Source organism: Chiloscyllium plagiosum, chromosome 22 (genome assembly GCF_004010195.1).
Source record: "Chiloscyllium plagiosum isolate BGI_BamShark_2017 chromosome 22, ASM401019v2, whole genome shotgun sequence".
Classification (NCBI taxonomy): domain Eukaryota; kingdom Metazoa; phylum Chordata; class Chondrichthyes; order Orectolobiformes; family Hemiscylliidae; genus Chiloscyllium; species Chiloscyllium plagiosum.
In genome coordinates, this window is record NC_057731.1 from 34,233,776 (window position 1) to 34,261,539 (window position 27,764).

Genomic DNA, 27,764 nt, shown 5'->3' on the forward strand with positions numbered 1-27,764 from the left:
CAATGTGCTGATTTTCTAAGTTGGAAAAAGCATGAAATACATAGCTATTAAATACTTATGAAAAGATCTTGTGACAGTAATAAGATATGACATCTGAAATGTGACCAATTCAAAATATGTCTAATAATGCATGATATTGATCATCTGACAAAATAATTCTAACCCATGTTCGTCAGAATACATTTTCTTTGCAAGACAAATTAAATGCAAATATATTAACTAATGTACTTTTCCAAAATAGCACATACTATAATTTGCTTTTTAAATGCTAAGGACTAGCTATGAAATGATCAATAAAGATAGCAATATCCATAACAATATGTAGTTGTTTCAAATACAATCCAAGAGGAATAAGATTCACCCGTGATGTGATTTTTGTTTTTTGTCATAGTTTGGTTCACCTTCATTGCTGTCCCTTTATTGTCTTGTTTTTGATCATATGTTTGTTAACATTTGCTTTCAAAGTGACTTTTTTTCTCTGTCTCGGTTACTGTCTCATCTCTGACTTATTCCACACACATTCTATCTTAAATTCTCCCTTTTCTGTATCACATCCATCTATGATCACAGAAATCTTGTCTCATCTGTAAAATTATCTGATTCTGACACGGATGTGAAATGATGACCTGACGTTCCATTTTCCATGGATGAAGTCTGACCTCCTGGGGTTTTCATCAATTTGTATTTTCTTTGGCGAAAAATGTATTCAGGTCACATTAGCCTAAATAACAAGATAATTTTGAAAAGCTAAATGTGTTTTTAAGTATTACATTCACCTACAGGCCTTTGTGTCCATATTGAAGATTCCAGTTGCTAAATTGAGAAGTAATAGCACATGTTTTTATTTGTAGCTTCTTGGAATGGGAGATTCATTGGAAAGGCCAGAATTCATTGCCCATTCTTAATTGCTCTTGATTTGTTTACTTTTGTCTCTGAGAACTTATTTTCCAGTTAAGCATTGTTTATGTGTGTTGCACATTTGCTTGGTCAGTACAGGTGTGAACCAAAGTCTGCACATCAGCATCAGTGTTTATATAGGCAGTGACTGAATTTCTATTCTTCATCTTAAATATAAAAGTTATCAAAGGATGTATCTATTAAACAGTGATTATGGGTTCAATTTAGATTGGCAGGAGGGTTCCAGCTAAAATGATCCTGGTGAATGTTTAATGATTCTCTGATAAATATCATTTAAGTATTCCATATGTAGCTGTAATAAAGAGGTTGGTAGAGCTCCTAAGGTCTTGACTAATTGTATAGATTGCTTTTAAGTTTTGAGCAACTTTTATTAGATAATTATCTGCTAAGAAGTGTTAGATCTTGAGCAGTGTTTCATAAAATGAAGAGTCAGGTCTGAGGTGTGTTTTTTTCTTAAAAAAGTTAATTAGAAGGCAGATCAAATTATGGTCATCAGCCTAGATTTGTCATTTTGTAAATGAGTGCTGTCAGTGCTTTAATCCAATGTAATTAAATCAATGAAAATACAGTTAATGATTGGAAGTCACATTTCTAATGTACTACCAGCTCAGCACCGAGTGCTGAACGTAAACCGGTATCAAACAGGTATTCTTTCTCAATTTCTTCAAATATCTATCTAGTTTATCATATATTAACATATTTTGACCATTTGAGAAAAGTATGATCAATTTTTTAAAAAAAAGAACTGAAGACTGTTGCAGTCATCTTTACACAAAAAAAGTAATCAACTGGATTTTATGCTCAGCATCAAAGGGATGCCACATGCCATTCACTACATTTATAGATGCCATGCAGCAATCAGGGATCAATTTCAGTGCGGAATTCTCCACAAGGCATCTCTGTGAGGAATTTTCCCTGGGTCACAGAAGAAATTGAAATTCCTTGCACCCATTGTTTTGACAAAGAGTGACCAAGATTACCAAATAGCTCCAATATTATTTCCATCTTGCGTTACAAACCCTTGGGAGAATTTCACTAAGTACAGTTATTGGTAAGGATATTGTAACACACACAGTGAACGGTAGCTGCAAATATATAGAGCAGGTAGAGTGTGATGTCATCAGCCTACAAAACTGATTCGGTGCTTACATTGTCATTTTGGAGCTCAATACTCAAGCTAACACCCTCTGTTAACCTTTTACAGGTTTACACCCTCTGTTAACCTCCTCCCCACTAGTGCTATTTGCAGGGGCCATTCCACTACACCATGAAGGGTTCTCCTTCTCACCCTGAGGTCCCCTTCTGAGCTGTGGTAACTCGGAGGTTAAACCACCACCAGTCATAGAGCATGGAAACAGACCCTTTGATCCAACCAGTCCACACCGACTACATTCCCAAATTAACTAGTCCTACCTGCCTGTGCTTGGCTCATATTCCAAATCTGTCCTATTGATGAAGTTATCCAAATGTCTTTTAAATGTTGTAACTGTATCTGCATTCACTGCTTTCTCTTGACACTGTGTACACAAACGACACTGTAAAAAAAAAAGGTTGCCACTCATGTCCGTTTTAAATCTTTTTCCTCTCACTGTAAAAACATGCCCCCATTTTGAATTCCCCCACTCTCGGGCAAAGACCTTTGCTATTCCTTATTTATGCCCCTCATGTTTATGTAAACTTCTATAAGGTCATCCCTCAACTTCCTACGTTCCAGTGGAAATGAAGTCCCAGCCTATCTGGCCTCTCCTTATAAATCAAGCCTTCTATTCCCAGCAGCATACTTGTCAATCTTTCTGAACCCTCTCCAGTTTAATAATATCCTTCCTATGACAAGGTGACCAGAACTGCACAAAGTGCTCCAGAAGAGGCCTTATCAACGTCGTGTACAACCTCAACATGATGTTTCAATTCCTATACTCAAAAGGTCTGAACAATGAAGGCAAGCTTGCTAAACCATCCTGTCTTTCTGTGATGCAAATCTCAAAGAATCATGTACCTGAACCCCTAGGTCTGGCTGTTCTACAGCACTACTCAGGGCCCTACCTTTAATTATATAAATCCTTTGTTTGTTTTACCAGAATGCATGATACTGTCAACTTCCAGAATTAGCTCAGTCAACATGCAGGCAAGTGGAGAGAGCCCTTGGAGGCGGCACGGTGGCACAGTGGTTAGCACTGTTGCCTCACAGTGCCAGAGACCCAGGTTCAATTCCCGCCTCAGGCAACTGACTGTGTGGAGTTTGCACATTCTCCCCGTGTCTGCGTGGGTTTCCTCCAGGTGCTCCGGTTTCCAAAAATGTGCAGGTTAGGTGGATTGGCCATGCTAAATTGCCCGTAGTGTTAGGTGAAGGGGTAAAATGTGGGGAAATGGGTTTGGGTGGGCTGCGCTCCGGCGGGTCGGTGTGGACTTGTTGAGCCGAAGGGCCTGTTTCCACACTGTAAGTAATCTAATCTAATCTAAACAAAAACAGAAAGTGTTGGAGTTGTAGACTAGATTGAGTGAACTGCAGGTAAATCTCTGCTTCACCTGGAAGGTGGGTCTGGCATCTTTGTAATGAGAGATCAGCTCTATGGTCTGGTATGACTGTGGCAAATTTACTTTTATCTTGCCATTGCACCGTGTTTTTAATCAAAGCAAATTACAGCAGATGCTGAAGTTGTGTTGCGTTTGATGCATTTCATGCTGTTGGAATTAGGGAGAGGCACAATTGTAATGGAAGTCAAGGAATAGTTAGGGTGAACAATATTAGAGAACAAAGTGCAAATGGTGCAGAAGAGATAAAGCATAACTTGTGAGTAGGTGTTAATTATAGAATAAGGGTCAGCTCTGACTGAATGTAAAGGCATGAAAACAAGAGACAGACACTATGGGATAAGAATAAAATTAAATGGAGGACATTGTACATATTGTGAAGTTGTTGAACTCAGTGTTGAGTTCAGAAGGCTGTAAATTGTCCAATCAGAAAATGTGATGCAGTTTCTCCAGGGAAAAGAAAAGCCAGAAGAACTGCAGATGCTATAAATCAGATACTAAAACTGACATTGCTGGAAAAGTCTCAGCAGGTCTGGCAGGATCAGTGGAGAGAAATCAAAGTTAATGCTTCAAGTTAAGGCTGGAAGGCGCTTGTTTGGGCCTTTGTTCAGTGATAAAGCAGAGAACTCTCGGACAGTTCTGACCTTCCGGTTTGTTGCAGGTTAGTTGCTGGTTGATGTCTCTTGACTTTACTATAATTCTATAAGCATTTGCTGTTTTCTGTAGTTTAAGTTGCAAACGTCTACAGAGAATGATGTAGCAAGCACTGAAGAAGATTTTGCTACTTTCAAGACATCAGCACAAACTATTTGTTTCCGAACATCAGTGCATTGATTGGCCTTCCTATCAGAATACAGCATTACTTGATAAATGAACAGAGGCCACAAAGAGCAGATCAAACTGTTGGAGAAGGGGAAGACATTCAGCAAGAGACGATACTTGAATTTCATGCAGGAAACAATTTACAAGACATCTGCATTTCAGTATAGACATTCTGAATAAAGTTTGTTATCTGTTGCTGCCATACTTCACTGTCAAATCCAGATGAGGTCAGCATTACCAGTGGTTCTGACAATGGTTCTGGTGAAGAACTTTCATATGTCTAGTTCCCTTCATCCGGTAGCTAGAAATTTATTCAAAATCTCCCCCTTTGTCCACTGTTGCATAATGGAAGGACACTGAAGGTCAATATCGTAAGGAAACTGTGGAACTATGTAGAGCAAATTCAGAGCTTTAGAATATAGAACAGACATGCCCTTCAGCCCACAATGTTATGCCAAGCATTTATCTTAATCTAAGATCAATCTAAGTGCTTTGCTATGATTACAAACTTCCCCAATGCGCAGGGTACCATTGACTTTGCTTTCCTGCTGTCACTTGTTAACACTTCCCTATCCTGGAACTGAAAGGGATTCCCATCCCTCCATATCCAATATCTAATTGATGTGTGAATATAGGCAGTGAATTATGAGGTCAATGTCTGAGATTTTGGCAGCAGTGATTAAATCCTTCATTCTGCAGCAATCTGCTGAGCAGCTGCATTTGAGCTCAGATGGTTGCTGGGTCAGTCTGTTTGTGGAATGGCACACGAGTCCACTGACAGTTCACACACAAACTGTCATATATACAGTAAGTATCATATTATGCAGCCGACACCGATATAAAGCCAGAACATTGGTGCCTTGAAACAGTGCACCCACTACCTAAAATGTGGTGAAGGAAGAGCTCTGCAAAACCTGATAGTCTGGGCTTCAAGATTTGTGCTATATGCTGCATGATCTTGCTATCATGAGGGTATAGCCACTGCTACCAGTTATGTGAGTAGCAGGAGAAATGGGAGGAGGACGACGGCGTGAAGTAATCCAGAATGTTCTCTTCTGGCCAGGCTGTCTGGGAATAACTCATTTACCAGCAAAGCCAATAATTGCAATCTTAGTTCTCCATTTCCAGTTCCACAGATGTTTGATCACAATACAAAAAGCATCCACAAAGCTCAAGACAAAAGTGATAAAATCAATCAGGCAAATTTAGAAATGAAATCACTGCTGCTCCATATGATGTGGAGGTGGACGAGAGTGGACAAACCGAAACGTCAATTTTACTGCTCCTCGGATGCTGCCTGAATTGCTGTGCTCTTCCAGCACCACTAATCCAAAAGTTAAAAATCACACAACACCAGCTTATAGTCCAACAGGTTTATTTCGAAGTACAAGCTTTCAGAGCGCTGCTCCTTCGTCAGGAAGGTAGTGGGACAGGTTCGTAGGACACAGAATTTATAGTAAACGATCAAAAGACTTCATGCTGCTACATACCAAGTCAATTATCTCCCTTGGAGAAAGTGAGGACTGCAGATGCTGGAGATCAGACTTAAGAGTGTGGTGCTGGAAAACCTGATGAAGGGCTTATATCTGAAACGTCGATTCTCCTGCTCCTCAGATGCTGCGTGACCTGTGCTTTTCCAGCTCCACTCTCCCGACAATTATCTCCCTTGTACATTCTCAACATTTTTCTGTTGCAATGCTGCAGTACTGTACTTAACCTAGTGGCTGCAACACTGCTGATGGAAAACTTGACTTTAAATGGAGGAGGCTGCAGATAGGCTTTGAAGATAACCTCTAGCATCACTATATTGGTAGGCTCAGCTGTGGACTGGTAAAAGGGCTTTTGCCCGAAACGTCGATTTTGCCTGTCCTCGGATGCTGCCTGAATTGCTGTGCTCTTCCAGCACCACTGATCCAGAATCAGCTGTGGACTGTGCAGCCTCAGTATTATCAGCTGTTGTATGAGCTGTCTAGGTGATGAGCAAAGCACGGGCATTAACAGAATGGAGGGCGAATGTGATCATCCTGAGAGAAGACAATGGAGTCACTGCCAGATCCAATCCCTGCCACTGGTTTTCAACGACACTCCTGAGGGCTCTCCCAGGAATCTGTTGGAGGACCAAGAACAGGTTGTTGTGCAACTCTGAGTCCTTTTTTATGGATTTACAATCTCAATAGAGACCATTAACTTTTTTTTCAAGAATCTGAAACACAATTATTTATTAAAACCATGTTTAAGCAGTACTTCATCTTCCAGTGAAAATTTTCACCCTTAGAAAAACTTCTTTATGTGCAACAAAAGAATGAATGATGGGATGAAGAATAAAATTACAACATTAATATTTATCTAAGCAGAATAAGTACATAAGAATCTAAGAACTAAGAGCGGGTGCTTTTTGATTTACTATGATCATGGCTGATTTCATCTCAGTCGGAATTCTACTTTTCTGCCCACTCTCCATAATCTAAACATTACAAAAATCTGTCTATCTCCTTAAATTTACTTGAAGTCTCATCATGCACCACACTCTGGGCTAGTGAAATCTACAGATTTACGACCCTTTGAGAGAAGTAATTTCTCCTCATCACTGCTTTATCCTAAAATTATGATTTTTTTGTTCTAGATTGCCCACATGAGGAAACATCCTCTCTACGTCTTCTTGTCAGTCCCCTTTAACATTTCAGATACCTCAATTAGGTCTCTTGTCTGTCTTTTGAACTCTGGAGTGTATAGGTCTAAACTGCTCAATCCCTCTTCATACGACAAACCCCTCACCTCTGGAATCAATCTACTGAGCTGAAAAGTACAATTTATAGGGCATTCTTTTGTGTGCTTTCTTAAATTTGATAAATAACTCCAGTTTGTGCTTCCAAAGACTTCAAAAAGTTATTAATTTCTTTGCAATTGTAGGTGATCATGTGCAAAATGGGGAAGTATCATTCACTGTATTTCAGATCCAGTGTGTTTGTGATTTACAGATAACATGCAATCCAGGCTGACCAGTAATCTCTTCATTCAGTATCCAGAATAAGTCTATCACTTATTAAAGCCTGAAGTAAAAACCATGAAAATCAAGACATTGTATAAAGAGGAGCAACAATATCTAAATTGTTCAAATAAGGACAGAGGGTTGAAGGGACAGCAGTTTGCTTCCCTCAAGGACATTAGTGAGTGCCATGGGTTTTTTCTGACAATCAGCAATGGTCATTGTTGGAGTCTTAATTCTCAATTTTTATTGAATTCAAATTCAGCAATCTGCCCTGGTAGAATATAAACGCTGATCCTCAAAATATTACCTGTGTCTCTGGATTAAATATCCAACAAAACACCATTAGGCCATTATCTTCCCAATATTAAAAAGGTCAGAGTTTGCTAGGAGGGGGGCTGAGCTGGTTTGGCAGCAGTTGGGACGGGAAATCAGAATTAACGTTCATGGCTCAGGTTTGAGTCGCCACTTTATGGGAGTTTAAATGGTCATTGGGTCGTTAAATAGACAAGAATGGAATAGTGCCTGTTAGATTGGCTTCAGATTGGTTGGACAGTTCGGTGCAATGACAAGAGTGGAAGGGCCTGTACTGCACTGTAATGTTCTGTGCTCTATGAAAGACCCTCAGAAGTGATGGTAGCCTGGAAAATGTCAGCTTATATGCATGGATGGGGTTGGAGCCCAAGGAGAGAGAAGGCAGTTGGACAGACAAAGGAGTGGATGACGGTCTGGATGGGAGAGTGAATAGCTGTTAATGGATACTCTTAGTGGCTAAACAATAGCAATGAGCAGTCTCCATTGACAGCTATTCACTCTGAGAACCTGATCATCATTCGGCTATCTTCTCTCTCTTTGGGGAGAAAGTGAGGTCTGCAGATGCTGGAGGTCAGAGCTGGAAATGTGTTGCTGGAACAGTGCAGCAGGTCAGGCAGCATCCAGGGAACAGTAGAATCGACGTTTCGGGCATAAGCCCTTCAGGAATTTTCACCTTCTCTCTCTTTGGGCTCTATCCCCACCTATCATTTACTCTACTCCTTACTCTTCTGCTGACCCTAACTCTCTGCTGTAAACCGATACTATATTTTCCTAGCTACTGTCAATTCTGAGGAAGGTCACTGATTGAGAAACATTGGCTCTGATTTCTTGGCACAGATGCTGCGAGACTCGCTGAGCTTTTCCAGTCACTTTTATTTTTGTTTCTGATTCACAGCATCTGCAGTTCTTTTGGTATTTACCTCCCGGATATTGCCTGTTTCCGTCTCTTACGCTCAAGTACGTGGCCTTAATATGAGGGGGGTCTTTGTTGGAATTGGAAGACTAAACTGTGATTTTGATGCATGTCTTTTGAAAATGATTGCCAACTGAGAGCAGCTAGACAGGAACAATTTCCATTCTGTGGGAAGTTCTTCCTTTGGAAGTCCAATTTCCTTCTCTTGGGAAGGTTACCTCAGAGTACAATGGGACCGTGATCAGATGGGCCAGTGGGCTGAGGAGTGGCAGATGGAGTTTAATTTAGATATATGCAAGGTGCTGCATTTTGGAAAAGCAAATCGGAGCAGGACCTATACACTTAATGGTAAAGTCCTGGAGAGTGTTGCTGAACAAAGAGATCTTGGTACAGGTTCATAGCTCCTTAAATGTGGAGATGCAGGTAGATAGGATAGTGAAGAAGGCGTTTGGTATGCTTTACTTTATTGGTCAGAGTATTGAGTACAGGAGTTGGGAGGTCATGTTGCGGCTGTACAGGACATTGGTTAGGCCACCTTTGGAATATTGCGTGCAATTCTGGTCTCCCTCCTATCAGAAGGATGTTGTTAAACTTGAAAAGGTTCAGAAAAGATTTCCAGGGAACTTGCCAGGGATGGAGGGTTCGAGCTATAGGGAGAGGTTGAATAGGCTGGGGCTGTTTTCCATGGAGAATCAGAGGCTGAGGGGTGACCTTATAGAGGTTTATAAAATCATGAGGTGCATGGATAGGATAAATAGACAAAGTCTTTTCCTGGGGTGATGGAGTCCAGAACTAGAGGACATAGGTTTAGGGTGAGAGGGGAAAGATTTAAAAGGGATCTATGGGGCAACATTTTCACACAGAGGGTGGTACGTATATGGAATGAGCTGCCAGAGAAAGTGATGAAGACTGATACAATTACAACCTTTAAAAGGCATCTGGATGGGTGTACGAATAGGAAGGGTTGAGAGGGATATGGGCCGGGTGCTGGCAGTTGGGACTGGATTAATTTTGGATATTTAGTCAGCATGGACGAGTTGGACTGAAAGGTCTGTTTCCATGCTGTATGACTCTAATCTAATCATCTATCCCTAATACATTCTGAATACAAAAAAAAATAAATTTCACAATCTACTCAAAACAGAATTTACTAAATTTAATGGATAAAGGTTTCCTTCACAAATTTCTATGAACGCGAAACTTGCCAGTTCCCTTAGTTCAATCTTTCAACTGGTGGTACATGACAATCTGAATTCTAAACATCTCCAAAAGTTCCTGTTGATGCTATTCCGTATTGGACAACACAAAGGTTTTTGTGTCATTTTATGTTATAAATTACATTTGCCACTGTCTTCTAATGCCCTGTCTCCAACTTGTATAATGTAGCTCACTGTTGCTGTGAAACACTTCATTAAGTATGCTGGATAAGAGCTATTTAAATGTACGTGAGTTCAAATGATTGCTAAGGTTGGAATGAAAAGCCATCTATGGCTCAAGAAAAAGTGTACCTGTACTACCTTTTAGAAGTGACATTAAAAATTTCAAAGGCTTTACTTCATAAGCAATTTCATTTACTTTTTTAACACTAGATTTAACAAAAATCATATTCACAAAGAGCTATCTCAGTACTAAGCAGTATTTTTTGGGCAGCAGTATTGTTTGCTGGTAAAATGGAAATCTGTGTTCAACATTGTTGCTCATTCTGTCAATGAATCCCTGGTTCTTGTGTTTAAATCAAATATAGTCGCTAAGAAGATAGGATGAAACTAAATTAACTTTATATTTTATTGTATCAAATGTGCAAGGAAAACAATTATAAATTGTTCCACCCTTTAAGTTTCATTTTCTGATTTGTTTATGTGGAATTGATGAAATGTACTCTTTGTCTTATCATCCATTACTGACTTTTGCATCTGAATTTACACTCATTTCCCATAATAAGCATTTTAACCAGCTTCTACCAAATTGCAGCAGTCAGTTTTAACGCACTTGGAAAAGGGGAATGAGATTTGCAAATGATAAATGGGGAAGTTGACTACCTAACTAATAAAGATTTGTCTTAATCAAGTATGATTTGTCAGAACAGGAGCGTACCAGGGTCAGGGCAAAAGCAATGAATAATACAGCATTCACAGGAGGAAAGGACCACAGAAATGCGTAATAAATATGCTGTGATTACCCAGTGCTAATTCATATTCAGAGGATGAATTATTTCAGGCTAGTCACGAGGATACTGAGCATTGCTGGCCTTGATAGAGCTGTTTAAGCATGAGAAAAAGTTATTTTTTTCTCTCTCAAAAATATCCTTTTAAGTGTGTATCTTCAAGCTTGCCGTTACCTTGGATGTGTTTATTTAGAAGGTAGAGCTCTAGAGTCATCTATGTCATGGCTGCACTTTCTGCTGTTGGCTGTTCTTCTTGTGAAAAGGGCCAAAGTTCGTCAGTTGTGCTACATACTGAATAAAAAAACTCTTGCAAAATTGATGATGGTCCCAATTATTTATCTGTGCAGACAGTCAGAGTGAAACAGATGCCATCGTGCCCCACACCAGGATGAAATTAATGTATGATGTTTTGATCCCTATGTGTCAAGACAACAATTCATTTTGTGATATTCCAGCGGACATGCTTCTTTTCCTTGTTTATTGACTTCACTAGTCATTGACTATGAGGAAAAAACACAATTCATCAAAGTGACAATGTTTTACCCTCAATTACTGTCTGTGGCATTGTCACATTTGCTGGTAGAAATAGATTGAATCATTAGAACCAAGGTGAGGATGTCAACTTGGCAGCCAAACGAAACAGAAAGAAACCTAATTAACCAACCTGCTTTGAATCAGCAGTATTTAATGGCATCTCTTCCCTTTCTTACAAAAAAGAGGTTTCAAATCATCTTGAAACATTTGTCTTGGTGTATTCTTTTTAATGCAAAAACTCTTAAAAATACATTGAACCTTTAGGTATTACACTATTCAAAATCCCATGAGACAAACCAGCACCGAAGAAATACCTTAATGGGAACATCAATTACTAGTCAAATATCTGAAAAAATTTTTATCTTGCTACATCTGTCATTGTTAACAGCAGCATTTAACACTTCCACAAACTCTACTTGAGCTGTATCACCAAGTTTTGTTTAATGTTAGTTCATTGTTAAGTTCTGATTTCATTTATTAATTGTAAGCATTTTAATTTTTTTCAACAATGCACTTATTATGCCTTTCAAATAAATGATTTTAATTCAATACTTCTGAAATTACTCCTGTTTGTTAATACCTTCAAAAATTTAATTCAAGATTAGTTAAAGACTATATGCCAGTTCTTCAGTTATATGTATTTAAGAGAATTTAAATAAGAGGAAAAAGTATTTCCATGTGTTAACATTGTTTCTCAAGTTGAATGTTCAGACATGTGTGTAGTGCACTTAATTGTAGAGAAGCCCAAGTTTTATGTTTTAACTCCCTCAAGAATAAGCTTCTTACTTATCTTCTAATCTTTTGCAGATAGCTTTTATGTTATATTTCCATTCTGTTAGTAAAAGTTATTAAATATCTCCTGCTGTCGTTCTCTTTCCACAGCTTTTGTGTACAGTGTAAAATAATGTCGAAGCTTACTTACTAGTAGTAACATTACATGAGATCCTATTATTATAGGAGTTTTCTTCAATGTAAGTTGCAATGAGACTATCCACAGAAATTGTTTTGTTTGTGTGATTTGTTAGAATGTCGTTTTAGCTTCAATCTTACTGCACTGCTCAGTCAACAGATTTTAATCTTCACTTTGTCAGTTTTTAATATACATTGAGTAACTTGTGACCTTTTATTCTTGGATTACAGAACAAATTGGACAGGAGATCCTAGAGAATCTTCACCATGACAAAGAAAAGATTCAACGAGCTCGGGAAAGGGTGAGTTTCAGTGGTGGACTCTCCCTCATTATGGGCATTTAAGCGGGCATTGGATAGGCATATGGAGGATAGTGGGCTAGTGTAGGTTAGGTGGGCTTGGATCGGTGCAACATCGAGGGCCGAAGGGCCTGTACTGCGCTGTATTCTTCTATGTTCTATGTTCTATAATATATAACTTGCAGTAGTTCTAATCATCTACTATAGAAAATAATACAGAACAAAGAAGTCAGATGTTTAAGGGATTTCAAGGATTGTTTTGAAGGACAAGCATTCCTTTTAATAAATTAATTAAATTTTTTGTTGCTAAATGACAGCAGTCAAATTTCCAGTTTGGTCTGAAGTTAGGAATTTGTTAGTTTTTAAGCTTCGTATCTCCGAACATGGGCACACAACATTCATTTTTCCAATATCAGAAATGTTTGTGAAGTAGGACTACTTTGCATTTTGTTTTCTCCTTGTATCCTTGCATTGATTTGTATAATTTAGCTTTAGGTAATTTTAAAATTGCATTTTGTGGGCAATCTAAATAGCTCAACATTCTAATCATTTTGGCAGAAAAACAAGATGCATGTTGATATGTTAAAACTGTATAATATCTACAATTTTTTGAAAGCTTTTGTCCATTAAATTATCATAATGTCCTTTGTATATACTTATCTGTACAGATTCACAAAATGTCTAACTAGAATGTGAATGCATAATCCATTTTCATTTGCTTTGAATTTATGAACAAATCGACATATGTTTTGTATTTCTTAAGGGTATAGTCATATTCTCACAGATTGTCAAAGGATGTTCTGTTTTGATTAGTGAATTAAGTAAGTCGATCTAATTATCATGTAAGATTTTCAAATTGAAGTCACTTCAGCAAGGTAGTTTGCCTAACCATTGTCTTGTCCACATATAATGTTATTTGTGGTAATATATACCTTTGATATTGAGAAGGAAGTGCTGCACACTTTACCATGAAAATAGACAAGATACAACTTTATCGATTTGGTTATTTTTCAGTTATTTTCATTCATTATTCCTTAATTTATCTCACAGTTGTGTATCATCAGGGCCACAGCATTGCGAAAGAACAGCTAAATGATGAAATAGTAGGATGACATATGCATTTGGGTCACAGAACCTTTAAGCCTGTTCACAGTTTTTGCCTTTCCTTGGCTGATGTTTATAAATTTCAAGTTGAACAAAATCCAATGTCAGTTTTTCCATTTCAATGATTGTATGCGTAATGTGAAAGTAGCATAAGAATTTTAAACTTCTGCTGATTCCAGAATACCAAAGTCAAGGTAGAGAATGTTTTATGTTTGCTTACTTCTACAAAAGATAAATGCTAGTAATGAATATTAAAATTAAACATTAGTTTTGGTGTTAGTACATCCTTAAAGAGACACTAGTGTGTTTTTACTTAAAGGAGGAAGGTAGAATGGGGACACACCATTTTATTGACAAAGATATTTTGCAATATCCTAAACTCTTTATGTATTGTTGGTCATCACCTTTAAGTGTTTGAACACTTTGTGTATGCCAAATTATGTTTGTTAAAGCTAATGCCTCCTTAAATGCAGAATAAAGATGTTCAAAGTGGCTTCTGTTAAGATTTTTTTAAAACTGCAAATGTTGGAAATACACAGCAGATTCGTCATTGTCTGAGAGGAGTAAACCTGGGTTGTGTATTGAGATTGCAGATGCTTTGTCAGAACTAGAAAGATGGGTTCCGTATTTGATGTTTTAGCTGACCCATCCCTATTTAGCAGAATACAGCTGACTTTCTTCTAAAAGAACAAAAATGGGTTCCTATCAGTGACAGTGTAGATCTGTTTTCAATTTAAAAGATGACTTGTGTGATAAAATAACTATTTTGAGTTATTCTGCTGTGTAACCCCTTCCTTCCTCATTCTTATTATCAGCTGCGTGAAACTGATACCAACCTTGGTAAGAGCTCCAGGATCTTGACAGGAATGTTGCGAAGGTAAGGTCAAGGTAGGAATCTGTTGTGCTTTTTATATAAATAACTTTCCCCCTTTCTTAAATGAAGGTCTCCCAGCACATGTGCCATTGGTTTGATTTGAGTTTTCCTATTCCTTTTCAATGCCTGTTTATCATTTATGTAGCTTTTTGCTGAGTGCATGCAGTACAGAGAGTACAAATTCATCTCACATAAAGAATAATCCAAGTTGTGCATTGATACTCTGTGGAAATGTTGTTTCATGCTAACTGGACGAAAAGCATTTTTGGTTGATAATTGAAGCTTGTGTGCTATGGGAGTGCCAGTATTAATGATTGAATTTATGTAAAACACTGATCCATACAGGTGATATGAGATGTTTTTGAATAAAATTTTGATTACTATTTGTTTAGTTTCTTGGTTTTAAATTTAGTGCAGATTTACATTATCAAGTATAAGAACTAGTGATTACAACAGTTTGATTGAACTCTGTCAGAATTTGTTTTGGCGTTTTGAGGTCATTTCGAGTTTGTTTTTTTTCTCTGCTCTCTGCTGATTCTTTGTAATGAAAGCTGGCAGTCTCTTACAAAAATGGTCATAGTAGGAACACCCAAATTTGCCAGTTATATTACAAGGATAAAATAAGGTGTATAATGCCTAAGAAAAAATAAAAGCAGATGTAATTGGGTGATGAGAGGCAGAAAATGAAGTATGTTGGAGGTACCAGCGACAGACTGGATTCATTCAGATGGAGGGGGGGGGGGGGGTCATGTGAAGGCACCTACTTTCAATGAATGATCAGATGTTAATATTTGATACCATAATAGAAGAGTACCATTTTCACCAATAAAATACTATTTTCCTTTTGGGCAGGTGATGCTGTCTTTTTAATGTAAACAAATGCTTTTAATACCCACAATTGAGTCCTCCGAGAACGAAGTTTGGAAATTAGGGCCCAATCAGGGGGTCATGTGAAGGCACCTACTTTCAATGAATGATCAGATGTTAATATTTGATACCATAATAGAAGAGTACCATTTTCACCAATAAAATACTATTTTCCTTTTGGGCAGGTGATGCTGTCTTTTTAATGTAAACAAATGCTTTTAATACCCACAATTGAGTCCTCCGAGAACGAAGTTTGGAAATTAGGGCCCAATCAGCGACTGTATTCTGCTTGTAGAATAAAAATCTATTTGTACATAGACACCAAAATTAAATACTACCGGGACCAATTTTCATCTCACATTCTTATTTAAACGTAAATAATCTCTCACTTATGTTTAGGAAATGTGAGTGCTGAAAACTGTATAAACTGTGGACTTTGTAATGGAGGCTGTTCCATTCTGACTTTTTGGTTGGTCTAGATAGTGAAAGCTCCAGGCTGGGGATCCTACTCATACATGTAAATTGGGACCAGCGATGTTTAACAGATCAGATGTTGCATTAGGCAGCAAAAGACTAAGATTCACAAGGATCTTACTGTAAACCTACACCGGTTTCCACCTTTTTCCTTCTGGACCATTTCCTGTCCAAAAGCCAATAGACATTCAGGAGGAAGCAGCAGTTCTGTACTTTTTCAATCAACTTGTAAGTACTGACCTCTGGAGCATTGTTGATAATTATACAGCTCTTTCAGATACTTTCTAATCAATCTGTTCAGATTGCTATTTTACACTCTGGAATAGGCCTCTGAGATAGCGACACTACCACTGTGCCACACGACTTGTTGTGACTCACCTCTGGGACAGGAGGGATTGAACTTGGATGTGCTGACCTAAAGATTGGGACACGACTACAAGACCCCTTGCTTTAGATTTTTTTTTAAATCAACCTGTTCAGAGATGTTACTACATGCCTCTGGATTAACTGGGACCTGAACCTGGAATTCTTGGTCCAGAGATAGGGACACTCCCATTGCATCAGCAAAGCTCCCACTTAAACACTGCTTCCTTATTTACACACGGCCATTCACTCCCTGGAGGGGAATTGAACTCTGCTCTCCTACATGGCAGGCAGGGATACTAACCATTGTACTACTGTGGAGCTTCCAAGTACACGCCTTTTATTTAATATATCCATACGTATAATTGGGGAAGCGATGACCTAGTGGTATTATCGCTAGACTATTAATACAGAAAGGTGAAAGTGAGTACTGCAAATGTTGGAGGTTAGAGTCCAGAATGTGGTACTGGAAAAGCACAGCAGGTCAGGCAGCATCCGAGGAGCAGAAAAATCGACATTTCAGGCAGAAGGCTTTTGCCCGAAATGTTAATTTTCCTGCCTTCGGATGCTGCCTGACCTGCTGTGCTTTTCCAGCACCACACTCCATTCTCAATTGTCAGGAAAAACCCACCTGCTTCACTAACATCATTTAGAGAAGGAAATCTGCCATCCTTACCTGGTCTGGCCTGAATGTGACCTACAGCAATGTGGTTGACTCTTACCTGCCTTCTGGGTAATTAGGGATGGGCAACAAATGCAGGCCTAGCCAGCGACGCCCTCATCCCATAATGAATTTAAAAACACACAACTCAACAGCACTTTTTCTGACCGCCAAACCACATATGTGTACACCAAGGCATGTGTGAGGGAAGAATGTAGGAGTAGAAGTGAATGGTGTGCAGCAGCAACCGATTATATTTTAAACAAAAACCTCCTCACCAGGCGGAAGGATACATAGACAAATTTTTAATCATTAAAGCAATTGACCTGTTGGGAAAAGTTGAGAAATGGAGCTGAGGATTATCAGACCAACCATGATCTCATTTAATTTGCAGAGCAGACTCATGGGCCAAACGTTCAACTTTTGTTTCAGAATCTTATGGTCCTGTGATAACTCTTACTGCCTCATTATTTGTAAGTGCTTTGATTATGTGAAGGTAAAATTTGGTGCATTCCTACCAGTTGAACATCGTGCAGGTTCTTGATTGATTTGGCAGTTGTTCTAAATAGTTTATCTTAAAAAAACACATGTGCGCACACGCACCACCAGCAATAATTCTATTACCTAAAAAGATCTGGTTGTTTTCGCAAGACAAGCCACACACTTGGCTCTGCAATGGGAATATCCTTAGAACCATCATGGGATAAGAACCTTCAGAATGGTGAGGAAGACGCCATTGACAGTACAGAGACAGAAAGGACAATTAGAGATCTTCAGTCGTTGAGAGTGCTTCATGCTGTTCTTCTGTCATATCTAATTACAGTCGATTTCATCCACCTTAAATAAACTGTACGTGCCCACTGACAACATTGATATGCTTTTCAAATAATATTGCAGAGCCATCATCTACCCAGAAATACTCTTTGCATAAACAGCTTTTCAAAAGTTTCAACATTTTACTAACTATAAATGTATCTATTTGCTAATCTTCACCCTGGTTCTCACTCATAGAACCTGACTTGTAGGTTTTGTTGATGATTGTGACTTATGCAAGCTGTTTCCCCGTGTTTGTAATGCAGGAAGCTGGAAGGATGCCGTGGCTCTGTCGAAGGCCCTAAAAACGCTTGCGGTTGGAAACCTTTAGGGCTCAGGCCTGGGATAATCTAGCCCAGCTGGCTTTGTGTTGGTGGGGGGGATGTGGGCTGATCGCTGGTTGAGAAATTGGCAAGGATCCCAATTGTGTTATCATCCTATGAGAAGGCAAGATGTTCTATTCTCATTGCACAACTGCCCTGCTATCAGACTGTGGCTCAGCACTTCCGCAAGGTTTTCTGACCCTCAAGGACTGTCCTGGAGCCGACATAAATTAAAAATTAATTTCTCTGCTCATTTCTGCAAAAATATTATAGGATCATTTAGAAAAAAATATACGTTTGATATTTTCTTTGGACACCTTTGTTAATTAGTTATAAAATGTTTGGAGATAGATGAGAGGAAAAGTTGTTTGAGCTGGGCAGTTGGAATACATCCAAATAGAGTTGGCAATCCTACTCCATCCAATATATGAGAAAGCAGATAGTATGACATCTGGTTTGAAATTTATTTAATTTAATCTCGAGCCTGTCCGAGGTGGAGGTGGTGGAACTTCTATATTCTAAGTTTGAGCATCCCAGAGAATTGCTAATTGTGGTGCCTCTTACTCCTATAAGGACTGTCCATTTGCAATGCCCATTAAGGTGACTGCATTCTCTGTCCTTCATTACAGAATTATTTGCTGGTACACAGAAAACATTTTTCTTATAAAGGTTAGGCCTTTAAAATCTGTACAACACCTGTCAGCCTCTGTGGAGCCCAAGAGATCAGCTAATTCTCCACTAAGTCACTTCTTGGCTGTTGCATTAACCTTAACCATCTCCTAGTTAGACCTCTCTATTTCAACAGCTAGATGGGGTTGCTGATTTCTTTGCTGCTTGGAATATTGGGAGTTCAGCAAAAAGGAAAATGAAGGATTCTCAAAAACCCTACTGTGCAAAGCCCTCTGATTTATGTCATATTTCAATGATGTTGCCCATCCTGTCTCTGCTAATGATATTAGTGGCCATCAAATGTGCAGTCAGTTAGCAATCCTCTTGTTCTTAAATCTTCCCTTGTTTATATACTGGTTTTTCCTACACAAATATTGACAATGGATTAGTTTGTATGCTTTGTTGATGTGCAAGTCAAGATAGCATTGTATGCATACTTCAAGGAAAAGCAGAAGTATTGTCAAGGGTGCGGGAACTAACAGTAGCAATTTTTTGAGAGTAAATTGAAGGACATTACAGTGAAATGTCCCATTGAGATTTGCATGCGTAGTGTGAAATGGGAGAGGAAGTAGTTGATAGCCCTTAAACTAAAGCAGGATTAATGTAACAACAACAGTGATGTGAAGAGAAGTCTCATCATGAAGGGGTTATCCTTACCCTTCACTGAAGCCAGTACCTTCAGATATGATGCAGCCATTGACCTGATCAGCCATCTGTCTTTCAACTGAGGGAAAGAAGATAATCCTTCATTGCTCACTATGTTTCAAAAGCACCTCCTGGAATGCCTCAAAGGATTTTAGAACATTAAATGATGCTTCAATTATTCTTTCCACTGACCACCATTAGAGAATGCAATTCTCCTCTCAGGACATTAGTCTACTTTTAAGAGGTAGCTTCCTGCCGGACTGCCTTCCCTCCCAATCATCAAATTCCATATAAGGTGCATCATTTACGCTGGCCACTCATCCGTTGTAATTAGATGAAGCGTGACTGGATGGATCTATTGGGTTTTGAGTTCACTGCATCTTGAGTGGAGAGATTTCCCACTGTTCACTCAGTGTCAACTTGAAGTCTAACATAGCCTAGAATGTTAATGGTAATTAAGCAAGAACATTGTATGTGCATCGTACAGTGTGTAAGTGCTCTCAGCACTATATCTAGTCTGTCTTACACACAACAATTGTTACATTTCAGTTGTCACTCAGTTCCAGGTAAATGCTGGAGATTAGGGATTATTAAGGATTTGTACCAAGTGGGAACAGGTGACATAGACACTTGGAAATTTATTCTTGCAAAACTGCTAGATTTTGGTCCTTCCTAAGAAATATACAAGTAACCTAAGAACATTGTGCTTAAAATGCTTCCTTCACAGTTCTTATTATTTAGATTTGATTTACCACTAGACCAAAACTCAAGCTTTATTTAATATTGCCCCAAAATATAATCTCATTTATTTTTATCTGAGTTGCTTTAGTTGGATTCCCAGTTTTGGAGGAAGGAGACTTAAAAGGATACATGGTCAAACATGTGTTTTTTGCTTTGATTAAGCAGTTTTAGAGAAATGTCCCATTGTTTCAAGGTAATTTAGGCAATCTGTCTACTTTCGTATTCCAATCAACATCTTTTGAAAGGATTACATTCGGGGAATGCTCATCAACGTACATTGCAATATGCTACACTGCAGTATCCACTTTAATGTCTTTTAATTTATATTAATACCTTTGCTGTCCAGAAGTTTGATGTGAGTTCAGCAAGCATACTAGCCTATTGGAAGTAAGAATTAGAACATTATTGTTTTTTTGTTTAACAAAGTGCACCACTTTTAGCCTACAAATGAGTAATTTCTAAACTCGACTACTTACTTAAGCAATGGTGAACAAAGGTGAACAACTTTGACCAAAAACAAATAGAACAAACAAGACTTTTTTTTCAAAAATAAGGATTTTCATGCCTTTAAGCTAAAGACAGCTTGTCCATTGATATATGAATAACACTGATGGGGTTACATCTTTGTCAGTTTTCTGTTTTCTCTAAGTATTCTTACAACAACCTTTTCCAACACCAACCGTTACTGACAAAGGTTCACTTTACTGATTGTCATTGCCTCATTTTACAGAAACCTCATATTTCTGCCTGTGAACCGTAACTTAGAAATATCTGATTAAGAGTAATATGTAAATGCCCTTAAAAATGACATTAGCTAAATTCACAATTCAGAGGGAAGGGAAGTAGGAATTGAAATAGATGCTTCAATGCCTGCAGACAATCAAAAACAAGTGCTGCCAAAGGCCCACAATGACGGTTTCAGTAACAAATATTCTACATATGTCTCCATTTTGTCAAAACTCATTAAATGGTCTGCCTGCGTTATGTCAGTTGGGGTGTCGAGAAATCATTCATCATTTTTTGTGCAAAAATAACATGAAGTCATTTAAATAATATCATATTAATGTTAAAGTTCAGCTTGAACTCAGCTGTCACTTAATGGCATAGCTTAATCAGACATAGCATTTAGAAAAATGTGGTCGACACTGGTACGTTTGTTTTTAGGTTGGCCGAATCAAATCAGGATTTATGATACTCCAGTCGGACATATTTTTACCATGTTTATGCTTGACATGCTTCAGATTTGCTTCTGAAAGTATTTATCGTAATTTTAAAAACAAAAGCGAGCCATCCATCAGTAGTTTGTTTGTACAGATTGGCAGTTATTTAGTTAGACAAGAGCGAAGAAAAGTGTTCTTTTAAAATTGTCCATTAATTATGCAGCTTTCTGAAAAATGTGTTTACCATAAGAAAGCCATTGCAAGTTTGCCTTTTGTGTGCCATCTGTGAAAGGTATTTATCATGTACATCAATAAAGATAATATACAGTGGGAAATTAATTTGTAACCCCATTATAAAATTCTGGTTCCTTTAGGGCATTGTTAAGGGGCCTGTGCTATTCTGTGAATATTGGAACATGTGTTAATCATTAGACCTAGTGATAAATTTGTTTAGGGAAGTAAATTCTTTGCTTCAAGCCTTTTTAACCCTTATTTAATACAAACTGCACATTCTATTATGAATAGAATTATCTACATTTTTTTGTTTCATTAAATATGGCTTTTGATGATGCTGGAATTAATGATAGTCAGCCTTTCATGCATAATTTCAGAACGATATCGTTCAATTAAAAGTACATTAATGTACTTTTAGTTGGATGGTAGCTTTGAGTGTAGATTATCTTGTTGAGCAAAAATTGCTGAAATAGAAATTGTTAAGATATGTGGGGTATGGGAAAATGTGCAGATCATCCACATTAGCTTTGGAACCTGATTTTTCTGCCTTGAATAAGGCATTCAGTTGAAACAGATGCAGGTTTCTAAAACATCTTCTGTGTCAAAATATTATAGATGTACTCCTGATTTGTAGACGAAAGTGTTTTTTCTAGCAACATGCCTCACAATATTGCATGTCTTAAGCAAGTGATTTATCTGATCAACTCAAATGTTGCTCACACAGGTCTTCAAGTATAAATTATCCTTGTACACTGATAGGAGGGAAGAAAATTCTCAGTGGAGATGACCAGGATTGGTTTCCATGCCAGTTAAAAGGTAGAAGGCACTCAAGTGTCCAACTTGGATTAAAAGTACCCTGCCACTCACAGCAACAAAGCCCTGAATTCTTGTTCCCGACCTGACTTTGCAAACCCAGCTTGGGAGGAAACGCCCTTCAATGGGTGTTGAGCCTGCCATTCCCAGAAATAGTGCAGAGGTAGCCACAGGTGTTGCTGGTTGTCAAGGTGTGTTCTGTGAAAGGCCCTCCACAGTGCTCAGGGACTTCGGAGGAAAAGACTGAAACAGAAAATAACTCCCTAACTCTCACCATTTTCGCTCCCACGCATATTCCCCTTTACTTCTCCTTGCCAAGCGAGGCCACCTCATATCCCCATCCATTCTGCCAAGGCCTTTTATTTCATCTATGCCAACTCATGGCCCCATCTACTACCGATTTGGGATTTCATTCCCATGCCATTTCACTTAGTACTAATGAGAGGACCAAAAATGAGATGAAACAAAATAAAGTTTTCATTATCTATTGGTTATTTTACTATTTATAAGTAACACTCTCATTGTTGAAAATACATTCACTAGATTTAAATTCCTTCAATTATTCAATTCTTTATAAAAGCAAGCATTTGTAGTTATTGGCCTGAATCAAAGACTTGATAAACATTTGGAGCTGTCAATCAAATTGTGAACTGACAGAAACCCCACTATGATAATGATAGGTTGTGAAATCATTCACGTGGCACAAATCCAATACTGAAGCCTTCAGGTTTATTATGTGAAATGGTCAGAGCACTGTTACTTTTAACTGCAGACATTTTGAAATTTTAAGGCAGGAGATTTAAATGCTTTGATAGCGTCCCAGTTCCTATGCATTTCACTGTTGCAATGAGCTTATCCACCTTTTCATACACATTGAAAATTTATTATCAATAGTCCAAAAGGCCAATGGGCTTTTCCCAAAGTGTGCCTTACCTCTAATTGGGTCCCCAGACCTATCCCAACAGGTATTAACTTTCTAAAGAACTCCAGTAAGTTTAAACCTTCTGCTGTAAAATCCATAACCAACAAGTCATGTTTTGGAATTTCTCTAATGAAAATTAGGACTGACTGAAGGCATTGGCAGTTTAATATGTACAGGTTGCATCCGTGGACCATGGGTGTGCAAATTGCAAACCGTCCCATATGTCCTCTTTTCTCCTCTACTCTCTTCCTCCACTCTTCACTCCCCCACCCTGACCCCAATCCAACCCCTCTACCTCATCTAATGAAAAATGGTGCTAAGGTTGGAAGAAGGACTTCTCGACACGGGGATCTAGTATCATTTTGGCCAAGATGGAGACCTTCTCTATCGTTGTGAAAATTTAGGCTGAAGTCTTCTCTTCACTCGAGCAATATTCAAATAAAAATGTCTGTTTCTTTGATGGCCTAACGAAAGCTTATGAAAGAATCTTCGAAGCCAAATATTGCCAATATATTATTTTACTCGCTGGGTTGACCATCTCATAGGTTGCCAATTTAAGTGTTCAATATTCAACAAGCAGGCACTTGTCATTTTATCATTTCTTTCAGGAAAGCTTTCTGATTGAGTCTTGGAGAATTTTGTTCACAAAGGCTATTTGTTGTAATATGACTAAACATATCTAACTTATTTCATTCATGGAAATCTGGCACGAACCATTTTGATACTTTGTGCAGTTAAATAGCCCACTTGGTGTTAGGATTAAGTGAAAGATGTTCATTTGGATAAATCACCTAGAGGTTACGCTGCATCCCTAGAGCAATGTGCATATTAATAAGATGGAAGCTTTACTTTGAAAGTGAATATTCATATCCATGTAATGCCTACTCTTAATTTTAGCTCAGTTTTGAATTGTTATCTTGAGTGATATTGGTATTCATATTCTATGGCACAGAATTCTGTCGCACACCATTTTGTTCATGTCCGCTAATGGTGTATATACATTCAAAGGGGTGTTTGATATGTTATCTACATAAAATTAACTTGACTCCTTTTTGTCCTGAAAGGAATTGCCCTTTCAAACATGAAAAGCCAAAGATATTTAAAAAATTGAAGTAAGAACTGAGTTTGAGACTTTGGTGTTATGGGTAAACAATGCTGAAGAACTGTTTCAAATACTGTTTTAAGATCAGATTGCTTATAATGTTCAACTGGATTCAAATCTTGGACAAAGAAATTGATCTACATACAATTAATATAATGTGTTTTGTGAAACTTAAATGTTGCACTACAGTAATGTATGTAGTTTTTTGGAGTTAAATAGACAGATTACAAATCAGAATCTGTCAATTGAGACTATATCAAATGACTAGGAAGTAAAAGGTATCATCAAGTTTGTTGAATTCAGCTCAATATCTTTATTATCAGACACAAGATATTAGCTATCTGTAACTTAAAAGGAATGTATTAGCTAATGTTTTGCTTATATTATGCACAACTGCCTCAAATAAAAGCAGTTTTAGTTGTCTTGGATGCTTACACTTTAGACTTCAGCCCATTTTTGTTGTGAATTCCAAAGCACTGGTAACAACAGATAATGGTTCTACAATACAAGTGTACAATCATAGAGATGTGCTGTAGCAGCAATGTGTCAATTACAATAGGTCAAAGTCAGTGGTTTTTGCATATATTTTTATTCAATATTTTTTGAGATAATTACTTTTACAATGCTTATTAAAAGTAACTTTCCTGTATTTTACTCATTTACATTGAACCAAGACATTTTTGTGCTCATCATGGTGAATGTGTCCAGTTTTTCTAGTTTTGTTGCTATGTGTCAATATCAAAGATTTCCAAGTCCAGTGTTGCATGGCCAGATGCTGGATAAAGGCCTCTCTCTGCTACACTACCTCAGCAGCTAGGTATATTTTAAATTGCTGCCAAAGCATTGTGTATAAGTCGTCCATTATAGTTTGCTCTGTTTTCATTTTCATTGCTCCATATACACCCAATATTAATTTCCTTGCAACAGAAATGTATACTTTATAGTAATGTGCATATTCCTCAACACAAGATTCTACCACATTATGAAACTTGAACATTTCAACAGTAAAGCAGCAGCATTAAGTCATAGGGTTTCATGCACACCTGTGTTGACACAAATATCTCTGACTGAGACGATGTTAAGCTGATTAATTTAATGATTGCACTTACATTATTGGCATTGGGATTTTCCATTAACAACTGCTATAAATCATTGCTTAAAGTAACTACTTTGTTTAATAAGACTTCTACATTGCCATGTTGCACATTCATGACAGGTAAAGGCATGATGCTGTTTTGAATTTTACTCCTGCAATCAAAGCACTTATTTCATTTGACCACTTTTGATGTTCATAAAACCTTTTGGGAAGGACATAGTCAAATGAATGCTCACTGGGTGCTGTACAAAATCACAAAACTGTTTTGTCACTAATAAACATAGAACAAGTGTAGCATTGTCAGAATAATTGTAACTAATTTTTATTAAAATCTTGTGAATTACTAATGCATGAGAAATTTGCACTGATTTTTTTTGCTGAAAAGCTTTGTGGCTAACAATTGCTACCCAAGTGTTACGTCAGAACAGTACGCCTTTGTTAACTGTCCATCATTGCTTTTCTTCGCCTTGGATCGTAAATTACCTAAGTCTAAGGAATAAGACCAAGCCACTTAGCCCTTCTTGCCTGTTTTGGCAGTTTATTGAGTATTGGCAGATTTGCACACCAAATTATTCAGCCATCCTTGCTTGATATCCCATTGGTGCTCTACCTCATTAAAATCTAACAGTCTCAGTCTTAAATATGTCAATTGGCCAGTCAACTGTAGCCTTTTAGAAAGAGATTTGCATTATCCTTTTGTTGAAAAAAAATCTTAATTGTGCTATTGTATATCCTATCTCTAATCATAAATACACTATCCCTGTTCTAGATTCTATAAATAAGTTCTCTGTCTGTTTTGTTGAATTCCTTTATCATCTTTAATGATCTAGATCATACTTCAGCTGTCACCACTCAAGAGAATGAAAAGTAAGTTTATGCAGCCTGTTGTCCTAACCTGACACTTTCAGCCTCTATGTAATCTAAGTGACTTTGCAATGTACTCTATCCAAGACCACTATACCTTTTCTGAAGTTCATGCCCAAAAGTTTATCCAAGACCTAATAGAACTGAAGTATCACTTTCTGACTTATGCATTTCAATTCCCTTGAAACAGTGTAACACTCCATTAGCCACTTTGCTAACTTATAAACAGAGCAGGCTATTCAGCCATTCAAGACAGTTCTATCTTTTGAGTCAGAATCTGCTCAAGCTGAAACCGAACTCCATTTCTCACATTTATGTTCCATATCTCTTTAGAACATTGACCATAATATAATTGAATTTTACATATAGTTCAAGGGAGAGGAGTGAGAGTCCAAGTCTACTGTTTTAAATTTAAATAATGACAATTGAAAGTGAACTGGCAACTTAGTTCATCGAATAAGTCAATTGAGATTCAATAGCAAACAAGGGGATATTCAAGGAAATGCAGAATAGATGCATTCCAGCATATCAGAAAATTCTAAGGGATGGACTTGCACGGTTAATTAAAACAGTCAAAGACAGTTTCCCATTCAAACAAAAGATACATAATTGTGCAAAAATACTTGGCAGATCAGAAGATTGGACAGAATATTTAAAAAACAGAGAATTACTAAAAGATGGAGAGAAAAGTTAGACTATGAGAGAAACTAAAAATATAAAAAACAGGAATAATTTCTTCAGATATTTAAAAAAGGAAAGAGTGAGTAAAGTTGCTCCTGTAGAAAACAAGTCTGCAAAATTAGAAATGGAGGATAAAGAGATGGCAGATGAACTGAATGGATATCTTGCATCAGTCTTCACAAGTGTAGATACAAGTGGCATCCCGGGTGAAGCTGTAAATCAGGAATTGAAATAGCAGGAGGGAATAAAGAAAATTGCAATTACCAAGGAAGTAGTACTGAGTAAATTGTTGGAACTGCAAGTTGACAAGTTTCACGTCCAGATGGATTTTATCCTGGGGTCAGTTTAAAAAAAAATAACTAGTGAGATTCCTGATGTGCGTCCACACTTCTTTTGGATTGTGGTGGTTTTAATTGCCCAAAACTTGTTCAACTTGCACAAAGCTGCCTTTGGATTGGAAAATTTTAACTATAACTTCTTTTATTCAAAAAGAGCGGAAAGGAGGAAGGCAGAAAGTAGGAAACTACCGGCAAATTAGCTTGACATCTCTCATAAGGAAAATGTTACAAGCTATTATTAAAGAGCTTACAACAGGGTATTTAGATAAGATCAAAGTAATCAAGCACATCCAACATGGTCTTGTCAAAAGAGACTAATGATTAACCAATTTATTGGAGTTCTTTGAAGATGTAAGTTGTGCTATAGATAATGGGGAATCAGTGGATATACTGATAAGATGCCACATTAAAGATAATTGCAGAAAATAAAAATGGATAGTGTCAGGGAAAACATAGCAACTGGCTGGCTAACAGGATGTTGCGAGTAGGAATTTTCAGGTTGGAAGGTGGTCATGAGATGTGTGTATCACAGGGGTTGTTGCTGGATTTGCAATTCTTTACAATTTATATAAACAATTTTGATGAAGGGACCAAAAGCACGGTAGCTGAAATTGCTGATGACACAAAG

General features: G+C 37.7%; 1 protein-coding gene across 1 annotated transcript in view; it reads left to right on the forward strand.

Annotated features, from left to right (window-relative positions):
• The window catches only part of vti1a (vesicle transport through interaction with t-SNAREs 1A), a 304,045-nt gene that overhangs the window by 137,922 nt on the left and 138,359 nt on the right, over positions 1 to 27,764 (forward strand). Inside the window, exons 7-8 of the mRNA XM_043713163.1 lie at positions 12,325 to 12,395; positions 14,312 to 14,373. Of these exons, the coding sequence (XP_043569098.1) occupies positions 12,325 to 12,395; positions 14,312 to 14,373 (133 nt within the window). The remainder of the gene's footprint in view (positions 1 to 12,324; positions 12,396 to 14,311; positions 14,374 to 27,764) is intronic.